The sequence below is a fragment of the Marmota monax genome, unplaced genomic scaffold, assembly GCF_021218885.2.
Source record: "Marmota monax isolate L192 unplaced genomic scaffold, Marmota_monax_Labrador192_F-V1.1 WCK01_AAM20220418_F8-fsc00017, whole genome shotgun sequence".
NCBI lineage: Eukaryota > Metazoa > Chordata > Mammalia > Rodentia > Sciuridae > Marmota > Marmota monax.
The window spans coordinates 24,349,228-24,360,419 of record NW_026695241.1 but is presented as its reverse complement, the minus strand read 5'-3'; the positions used below and the strand labels follow the sequence as shown (position 1 = coordinate 24,360,419).

At 39.1% G+C, this 11,192-nt stretch overlaps 1 protein-coding gene across 1 annotated transcript; it reads right to left on the bottom strand.

Annotated features, from left to right (window-relative positions):
• Positions 1 to 9,763: 9,763 nt before the first annotated feature.
• Eddm3b (epididymal protein 3B) lies at positions 9,764 to 10,338 on the bottom strand. The gene has a single exon (XM_046441085.2). It carries the CDS (start codon positions 10,324 to 10,326, stop codon positions 9,889 to 9,891), a length of 438 nt encoding a protein of 145 aa, XP_046297041.1. The 5' UTR covers positions 10,327 to 10,338; the 3' UTR covers positions 9,764 to 9,888.
• Between the last annotated feature and the right edge of the window lie 854 nt (positions 10,339 to 11,192).

Sequence of the window (11,192 nt, the reverse complement as noted above, 5' to 3'; positions counted from 1 at the left end):
CTCCTGATTGACAGGTGGTTCTGTCAGCACCTGATTGGTGGTTCTGATGGGTGGGTTGCCTGGTGCTTTGTTCCTTAGCCACCTCAAAGTAACCCAGCACTGGGTTCGATCCCTAGGATCAAATCAAATAAAAATCTTCCTACATGGACTCCCAGCTTCGAGACTTGTTTCCTTCTAATCCACTGTACACATTGCCTCTAGATTAGTCATCTTTGAGGGTAGTTATAGTAGTACAACACTCTTGTCCAATGCTTTTCCTGTAGAAAAATATTTATCTGTTTATGGTTTACCTACAGTGAAGACACAAGGTTACAAGATTGCAGGACACAAGGTTAATATATAAAAGTTAATTGTTTTATTAAGCACCGGCAATGAACAATTTGAAATTGAAAACACATACCATTTACATTGCAAAAAGAAAAGGGATATACTTAGGTATACTTAGTTTTAAGTGTAACAAAATAAAAAGATTGATATGAGATAAAAATCTGATGAAAGACATCAAAAGAAATAAATAAACATGTAGACATCCCATATTCATGGATAGGAAGAGTCAATATTCTTATGATGGCTGGGGTTGGTGGTGCATGCCTGTAATTGCAGCAGCTTGGGAGGTTGAGGCAGGAAGATCATGAGTTCAAAGCCAGCCTCAGCAAAAACGAGGCGCTAAGCAACTGAGACTCTGTCTCTAAATAAAATACAAAATAGGGCTGGGATGTGGCTCAATGGTCGAGTGCCCCTGAGTTCAATCCCTGGTACTTACAAGGAAAAAAAAAATTCTCATGATGTCACTTCCTCTCAACTCAATCCATACATTAAGCATAATCCCAGTCAGTATCTCAGAAAGTTATCTTGTGGATAATACCAAAGTTATTCTGGAGTTTATCTGAAAAGGCAAAGATCCAGAATGTCAACACAATGCTGGAAAAGAAGCAAAAAGAAGATTAACAGCACCCAACTTCAAAATACTATACACCTAGAGTAATTAGTAATTAGTCAGCTGTCTGTTACTGTAAAAGCAAAGCAAAACAAGACCAAACCCTGAAATAATCAACTTAGAAAGAGGCCAGTTTTATTTAGGCCCACAGATGCAGAGGTTCTAGTTCATAGTCAGTTGGTTCTCTTGCTTTGACCCAGTGGCAAGGCAGTATATTATGGTGGAGTGTATGTGTTGGAGTGAACCACACCCCATGGTGGTTAGGAAGCAAAGAGAAAGAAAGAGGAGAACCTGGGCCCCAATATCTTCTTCAAGGGCATGCTCCTACTGACGTAACTTCCTTCCACTATTCTCACCTCCTAAGGTTTCTACCATCTTCCAACAGTGTCACAGGTGAGGGACCAGGTCTTCAACACATGGACCTTTGGGGGATATTCAAGATCCAGATTATAGCAGGCAGTATGGTATTAGTGAAAGAATAAACAAATAGGGCCATAGACTAGAACAGAGTGGCCAGAAATGGATCACACAGTGAACTGATCTTTGACAGTTCAACTAATGATAGTGGGACAACTAGACATCCACATGCAAAAATAAAAGAAAGAAAAAAAAATCTTATAGCTCTAGATCTTATACATCTTATGGGTCTACATTTAAAATCTTTCACAAAAATGAACACAAAATAGTCCATAAACCTAAATATATTACCTAGAAGATAACATATGAGAAAATCTACAGTTTGGTGATGATTTTTTTTTTTTAGATGTAAAAAATCTGTGAAAGAAACAATGGACAAGCTGGACTTCACTAAAATAAAAAAATTTTGCTCTGTAACAGACACTGTTAAAATAGTGGGAAGACAAGTCAGAAAAAGGTAGAGAATATTTTCATAAAATATATCTGATAAATGAATGTTACACAATGTGTATAAAGAATTATTAAACCCGAACAATAGGAAATTTAATAACAATTTTAAAAATGGGCAAACAATGGGCTGGGGATGTGGCTCAAGGGGTAGCGCGCTCGCCTGGCATGCGTGCGGCCCGGGTTCGATCCTCAGCACCACATACAAAAACGAAGATGTTGTATCCGCCGATAACTAAAAAATAAATATTAAAAAATTAAAAAAAAATGGGCAAACAAAAAGAACAAAATGAAAAGGACAGACTTTAGGGCATTTGGGTGACAATGTGAATCTGATTTCCTTTTAAGGAGGTTTATATAAGATGTGCTCTTCTGAACACAAAGGGTCAATCTTCTTTAAAACAGGAAAATTCCTGTATGATGGTGCATGCCTGTATTCCCAGCAACTTGGGAGGCTAAGGGAGAAGGAATGTAAGTTTAAGGTCAGCCTCAGCTATTTAGTAAGACTGTCTCAAAATAAAAAGTAGGAAGGTCTGGGAATGTGGCTCAGTGATAGAGTACCCCTGGATCCAATCTCCAGTACCTAAATAAATAAATTTGGAAAATTCCTAGGAGAATTAATGGCAGCTGAATTTATAGGAAGATTAAGTTTGGATAATCTTTCTTTGTGTATCTGCTGTCCAGATGTTTTCAGTTTAAACTAGTTTTTATTCCATCTGGAGGATGCTAATTTCTTCAATATATCATTAGAGAACTGAAAATTGAAACAACAATGAGATATTACCACACACTTATTAGTATGGCTAAAATTAAAAAAAAATGGACAACATCAAATGTTGATAAAGATGAAGAGAAGCAGGCATGTTCATTTACTGCGGGTACGAAACTAGTTTCAGGGTCATATTTTTGGGGTGTATATTCCGGTATCCTACAAGAGGGAATCCAGTTAGCTTGCTTGAATCTCATGACCTTTGCTTTGGTTCAGTAGAGGAAACTGGAAATCTTGATGGATAGTTCTAGCAATATTACACACAAAAGAGGAAGAATAGTTTCCTAAGGGAAATAAATATGCAGTCATCCAAAAGAGGGTAGATGCTATGAAATCCAAAGTAATAGTACCAAGCTATTATACTAATTATTCTTTTTTTTTAAGTTGACATGTTCCATATTTATTACACAAGTGCCATTGGGCTGTGTGGCCGTGAGCACTCAGCTGTGAGTGGGCTGAATGCTAAAGGAAGGTCCCTGGACACTGTGTGAACCTCACATGCCTACAGTCTTCTTGAGGACACACTGCTGGGGTCAAGTGTTACCCTTGGGCACACCCAGTGAGGGCCAGATTTCCAAGCCCCTGGAGGACCATGTCCCCAGCTTAGGGAGCTCCCCCTCCTCTCCCTCTCTAAGCATGCAGTTCCATCCACAGCCCAGCTGATGTTCAGGCAGTCACTTCCCAAGTGTGCAGAGGCCTGGGGAAAGACCACCTGTGGCTGCTGTAGCTTCAACAACCTGCATTTGCCTTGTTTATTCACAATGCCTTCCCTTCCCCAGTCCAGGAACTTTGCTAATGACCCAGAAGCAGAGGCCACTACCTGCCAGCATTGCCACAGCCCAAGGGCTGCCACCTGCCAAGGAGAAACTGCAGCTTCAACCCCCTCAGTGACTTGCCATGTTATCTCAAGCCAGGGGTGGCAATATACTAATTATTCTTGACTCCATTCTCCTTCTACATTGTTTGAATCACCATCTATCTGCTAATCCTTTAATCAAAACATTTACAGAGGGGCTGGAGATATAACTCAGTAGTAGAGCACTCATCTAGCAGGCATGAGGTCCTGGGTTGAATCCCCACTACCACAAACCAAAAATGTTTATAGAGTTTCTTTCTTCTTCTTCCTCCTGTCCTCCCCGCGCCTCCTCCCACCTTCTTTTTTATTTTTTAGTCCTAGAGATTGAACCCAGGGCCTCCTGCAAACACTCCACCAGTGAACTACATCCTCACCCATTTTTATTTTTTACTTTGAGACAGGTCTTCCTAAACTGCTTAGGGCCTCTGTTAATTGCCCAGGAGCTTGCCATTCTGGGATTATAGTCGTGTGTGCTACCAACCCCAGCTGAACTGATTTCTTTTTCAAAAACAACAAACACAGGAGAATCTCTCAAAGCATAAAAAATTACCCTTTTGTAAGGGAAATTTACACTTAACAAAGAAAATCTCCACTTCTACTGGTGTCTTCCTCTCTGTACCAGAAAGAGAAGGATGTCTGTGGACCACAACAAGCTCTTCTCAATGGAAAGGCTTTCAATGAAAGCAGCATAGCAGGCCTTTCCCTCATTTACCATTTACCATTCTTTTCTTGCATATCTTGCCTCTCCACAACCTTCTTTCTTTGTCTTAGGTGAAAAGGAAATAGTAGGTGTTAGGAAGTGAGTCAGCTACGAGCTAGGAGCAGGGAAAGGACTAGGAAGGGCAACTGAAACCCACAGGGAGCCTCATCGCCTTAGAAAGCCCTGACGTGGTGAGGGCTCTTGTCACTCTTCTCTCTGAGAGAACCTATTCTCGCCCTCAAGGATGTCCCTCTTTCCTTTCTTCCATCTCCCTTCCCTTCTAACAAACATTGCTCTTCTTTTACTAAGTCTCATGTCTTGTTTGACATGCTCTTGAGCAAGAACACAAGAATCCAGGTTGGGGGTCTCTGTGACTGCTGCTGCCTGGGGCTCTGCTGTGCTGGCTGGTCTCCTCTGCAACAGTAGACATTAAGGGGATTTCCCCTCTGCCCTCTGGGTTTCCACAATTGAATCTGCTGAAATAAACTGATAACAGATTCATGATAAGGGAGAAGTTTATTTGTACGAGGTGCATGGGAACCACACAAAACAGTGATAACAGGAAGGACTTTACTGCTCTCAGTATTCCACTAAAGCTCAGAAGGCAGATTAGCAGGGGAAATGAGTTTTACTTTGCGGATAATGGAGGATAACAACTTCTTTCTCAAATCTCCAATTTCAGGGGTTGAGGGGTATAGAAAGTTATAAGAGAGGATTCATCTCAGGGATGCAAGGATGCTTCCACATATGGAAATCAATAAATGTAATTCATCACATAAATAGACTTAAAGACAAGAACCATATATTTATCTCAATAGTTGCAGAAAAAGTATTTGACAAAATACAGCATCCATCTGTGTTTAAAATACTAGAAAACAATAGGAATAGAAAGAACACTGTGAGCCAGGGGTGGTGGTACACACCTGTAACCCCAGCGGCTCAGGAGGCTAAAGGCAAGAGGATACTGAGTTCAAAGCCAGCCTCAGCAATGCAAAGCACTAAGCAACTCAGTGAGACCCTGTCTCTAAAATAAAAATACAAAAATAGGGCTGGGGATGTGGCTCAGTGGTTGAGTGCCCCTGAGTTCAATTCCGGTTACCACCCCACCCCCAGCCTCCCCCAAAAAACAAAGAACATTGTGAAAGCTATATATGACAAACACAAAGCCAACATCATTCTAAACAGAGAAAAACTGAAAGCTTTCCTTCTGAAAACAGGGATAAGACACAAATGCCCACTTTCACCTTTTCACTTTCTATTCAGCATAATCCTTGAAACTCCAGCCAGAGCCATTAGGCAAAAGAAAGAAATTAAAGGGATGTGAACAGGAAAAGAAGAGCTTAAACTATCTCTGTTGTTTTTTGTGGTGCTAAGGATTGAACCCCAGGGCCTTATGCATGCAAGGCAAGTACTCTACCACCTGAGGTATATCCCCAGCACCTCAAACTATCTCTGTTTGCCAATAACATGATCCTATATTTAGAAGACCCCCAAAAACTCCACCATAAAACTTCTAGAACTGATAAATGAATTCAGCAAAATAGCAGGATACAAAATTAACACACATCAATCAATTGTGTTCTTATACTCCGATGATGAATCAGCTGAAAAGAAATTAGGACAATCATCTCATTCATAATAGCCTCAAAAAAACCAAAAAACAAAACAAAACAAAAAAAAAACCCCACACAGAAAAAACTTGGGAATCAATCTAACAAAAGAAGCAATTGACCTCTACAATGAAAACTACAGAACACTAAAGAAATAAATTGAACTTAGATTAAAAGATCTCCCATGTTCTTGGATAGACAGAATTAATATTGCCAAAATTACTACTAAAAGCACTATATAGACTCAGTGCAATTTCCATTAAAATTCCAATGACATTCTTCATAGAAATAGAAAAAACAGTCATGAAATTCATTAGGAAAAAATAAGAGGCCCAGAATACCAAAGCAATCCTTAGTGAGAAAAGTGAAGCAGGAGGCATCACAATACAGAACTTAAATTATACTACAGAGCTATAGTAACAAAATCAGCATTGTATTGGCACCAAAACAGGCATGAAGACCAATGGAACAGAATAGAAGTCACAGAGACAAATCCACATAAGTACAATTATCTCATACTAGACAAAGATGCCAAAAACATACATTGGAGGAAAAATAGCCTCCTCAACAAATGGTGCTGGGAAAACTGGAAATCTATATGCAGTAGAATAAAATTAGACCCTTATCTCTCATCCTGCACAAAACTGTACTCAAAGTGGATCAAGGACCTAGGAATTAAACCAGAGATGCTGCGCCTACTAGAAGAAAATATAGGCCTAACACTCCGTCATGTCAGTTTAGGAACTGACTTCTTCAAAAAGACTCCTAAAGCACAAGAAGTAAAATTTTAAAAATCAGTAAATGGTATGGCATCAAACTAAAAAGCTTCTTCACAGCAAAAGAAACAATCAAGAGTGTGAAGGGAGAGCCTACAGAATGGGACAAAATCTTTGCCACCTGCACCTCAGATAGGGCATTAATTTCCTGGATATACAAAGAACTGAAAAAACTTAATACCCAAAACAAACAAACAGCCCAATTAATAAATAAGCAAAGAAACTAAACAGACACTTCTCAAAAGAAGAAATACCAATGGTCAACAAATATATGAAAAAATATTCAACATCTCTAGCAATTAGAGAAATGCTAATTAAAACTACACTGAGATTTCATCTCACTCCAGTCAGAATAGCAATTATCAAGAATACAAAAAAAAAATACAATAAATGTTGGTGAGGATGTGGGGAAAGGGCACAGTCATACATTGTTGGTGGGACTGCAAATTGGTGCAACCACTCTGGAGAACAGTATGGAGATTCCTCAAAAAACTAGGAATGGGACCACCATTTGACCCAGTTTTCCTATTCCTTGGTAGATATCCAAAGGGGTTAATATCAGTACACTACAGTGATGCAGCCACATAAATGTTTATAGCAGTAAATTTCACAATAGCTAAGCTATGGAGACATCCTAGGTGTCCTTCAACAAATAAATGGATAAACAAAATGTGGTAAGTAAACACAATGGTGTATTACTCAACCATAAAGAAGAATGACTTCATGACACTTGCCATATGACACTTGGATCTGGAAACTAAGTGAAATAAGCCAATCCCCAAAAAACCAAAGGTCAAATGTTTTCTCTGATATGTAGAAGCTAATCCACAATAAGGGAAGCCGGAGGAGTGGAAGAATAGAAGTTCAGTGGATTAGACAAAGGGGAATGAAGGGAAGGTAGAGGGTAAGAAAAGGAAAGTCAGTGGAATAAATCTGACATAACTTTCCTGTGTACATATATGAATATACAACAGTGAACTTCACTTTCATGTATATCCACAAGAATGGGGCCCTAATTAGCAAAAGAATATTCTATGCTTGTATAATTATATCAAAATGGAATCTACTGTCATGTATAACTGAAAAGAACCAATTTAAAAAAAATAAGAATAAAGGAGGCACAGTGGGACTAAAGTTAGGAAATGTGGATTTAGCTCGACTAAGAAACAAGTCACATTCTCTGTTTCCCAGGCATCCACTAGGGTCAGGGGGCTGCCCCTCAACCTCCATTCTCAAAAAAGTTAAAAAAAAAAAGAAGTTCAGGAGCTAAAATAACTTCAGAGGGGTTCTGTTTCATCATGAGACTCAAAGAAGGTCCAGATGTTTGAAGTGTAAAAAGCATTTCTGTCTACAGGAGGGAATAAAGGCTTGGGATTCTGGGTGGTAGGGGGGATGATGATAGTTTACAAAGAGAATTAAAGGAAATAAATGCATGGCAAATAGGAGAGTTTGCTCTGTGCATGAAGTCTCTCAGGTAACAGGCTTCAGAAGAATAGATGATTGCTTGCAACAAAGTCTTTCTGGATGAGATTTCAAATCTTCAGTCTTATTTTCCAAAAATAAATATTTTTTGTTTAATGAGATTGCAGAGAAGGAGTTCATGATAATTGCATTCAGGAGGAACTTTCAATTCAGACAAGGGAACTTTAGCCCCCTCTGAGTTATTCATCCCTGATCCCACCTCCATGTGTATAGGAGATGCACATATTAATAAACTTTCAATTGTTTTTCTGTTGTTAATATGATTTCTGTTATATGGATCTCCAGCAAGAACCTAGAAGGAAAATATTTTTTTCCTCTTCTATAATATATTAAGAAGAGCATTTACCATGTGGGAAAAAAAAACAAATAAACTAATATTCCCCATAGGTAAATTGATCTTGAAGGACTCTGGTTTAAAACTAATCTCTTGTGATTTTTGTTAATATAGATTATCATTCACCAGGTATCAGCTCATCCCCAGATTCGCTGAAAAATTTCAAGGCTCAGGAATTGCCCTACAAACATTATGACCCATCTAGATATACTGGTCGCTGACTGACACCAGAGTTATAGGAAGGTGTGCAGTCACCTCATTAAAAAGATTGATACCTTGGTCTTTTCTCTGATTGTTTCAGAATCAGAATCATGTAACATTGCAGGAGACTAGAGAACTTAAGGTATTTGAATGCTTAGTATTTATCCTGCCCATACCCCTCCTATATGAAGAGAACATTCTTCTTACCCTGTATCTCTCTCCCTAATTTACAAATAGAATTCTTATACACTCTACCTGCTTGCACCCCCAACATTTTCTTCTCCTATTTATTTCCTTATAACAACATTTAAGTCTAAAATCTCATTCTCAATTGAAAAACTTGACATTTTGAAGTCTTCAAACTTCCACTTAATTTATTTCTCCGCTGAATGAAAATATTTATTATCAGGCAAACTCACTTATGCTATTATCTTCTACTTAATGTGGAATGTTATGAGGAAATGAAATGCCTTAACCCATCTAAAATGAATTGGCCTTCTTAGGAATGTTCTTAATAAATAAGTCCAGTGGGGGTGTCTCAGTCTGGTTGATGGAGGAGGGGTACTTTTTGATCTGAGGTTCATAGCTTCTGTTGTGTTCACAGCCTACTATGCTTTGCATATTAGAAATCCCCCTCTTCTAGTCAGGGAGAGCAGATGACTAAAGTCTCATGTTTTATCCAAAGAATGAGGAAAGAAAAAGTCAATTTTCCTTGGAGTACCTACTGTGAGCCAGGAGCCATGTGACTATCAGTCAGCTCTGCCTGTGCCACTCATTTGGGTGGATCTAAGGATGCTACCACAACAATGCTTAGGTCATGGCTTGCCTTCAGCTTAGCACATACAAACACGTTTATATACCCAGATACATAAACATATTCCATACATTTAGGCACACACAGACCTATGTACAATACAATCACATCTATTCATACATCGTAGTAAGTGCAGCCATACTGCTCATACTAGTGATATAATACAAACTGCATGCATAAATAGGCTCATCATACACATTGGAATAACATACTTTATTTATAGAAGGAAAGGTCATTCAGCTTGGTAGGTTTAAAGATGTCAATGTCAGGAAAAGTCCTGGATTAGTCGAGAAGAGATGTCACATGAGCTGAACCTTGAAAGAACACTTAGGAGTAACTTAGGTAAATGAGGACAGACTATTATTACAGGCAGAGAACAACAAAATCAAAATTGTAGTATCATGAGACTGTGATCCATAACTCTGGTTGGAAAACATTGACATGAAAATGCAAACTGGGGAGTGGCAGCGGCCGTTGATGTATGCAGGGCCATCACCTGAAAATCACGAAATGTTCTCCCCAACCTGAGGTCCCAGACAGACTGTCTAGTTGAAGAGAGGCTTTATGAGCTTCACATCTTCTATATTGTCAACATACCCATCCATGCTACAATGGAATTGAATATGGCTATAGCTCCTGGTCTCTCTGTAGTTATTTAATTTCTCCCAGTGACAAGTGAGTGTTTTGATGGGACGCTGGGCCCATATGTATGTATTTCTATAACGGTCATTCCATTTGCTACTAACGCATATATGCTCAATTTTGTACCATGAGATATAAATGAACATGTGAGAGGGCTTGTGGCTCAGATTTCCTTTTTTCATGAGATTGTTACATTTGTAGGAAGCAAAATCTTGGCTTGGACTTAGGTGATGTTCTTCCATAAATTTCCTCCTGGAAATGTTCTCACTGTGCAAAAGTAAACTGCATTGGAGACACAGCAGGGCCAAGAGAGTGACCCAGACCTTTAGAGAGGAAGCCATCTCAGTGACCAGGACCACCTGTGTATGCACAGGGAAGAGAGAGGAAAATATTAAGGCATGCCTGGAGGGTTGCGAGGCACTTCAAAATTCCTGTTCCTGCCAATGAGGGCACTTGGGCCTAATTTCACTATTTGATTCCTATACTAGAAGATGATAACTCTTTTTTTGGGCAGAGGGGTTCTGGGAATTGAACCCAGAGATGCTTTACCACTGAACTACATCATCCCCTTTTTATTTTTTAAGAAAAGTCTCACTAAGTTGCTTAGGGCCTTGCTAAGTTGTCCAGGTTGGCCTTGAACTTAGTGATTCTCCTGCTTTTAGCCTCCCGAGTTGCTGGAATTATAAGCATGTACCACTGTGCCCAACTTAGATGACAACTCTTTTAGATAATAATATTTATAGAAAATAAAAATGTGTTGCAGACTGAGTGTACCAAGAACAAAATTTGGAAAAAGTAGACAACGTTTAAGAATTCTTTCTATTGCCCTCCCCTCTATAAGACCCATGGAACCCAAAGGACTATAGCTATCTCTAGTAAGCTCCTTTCCCACAATTGACTTGCAGGAAATCATGTGTCCTAAAGAATATGGCATTTTAAACCTATGTCTGTAAAGTAGAAATGGTTGTCACCTTTTATGGGCATGTAGAAGATAAACAACTTCTTGGGAGATATTTTCTAGGTGAAAGGCTTTGGTTCCCTGAAATCATAGCCCAGGCTGCAATTATGCTGACTTTGCATGATGATGCTTCTCTAACCTTAACTTCCTTAAAACAGCCACCCAAAGCCTGGGTTTACACATCCCTTCTCAGGGGCCATTTCCCCAACCCTGGTTACAAATGATCTCAATTTGACAGAGCTGCTTGTT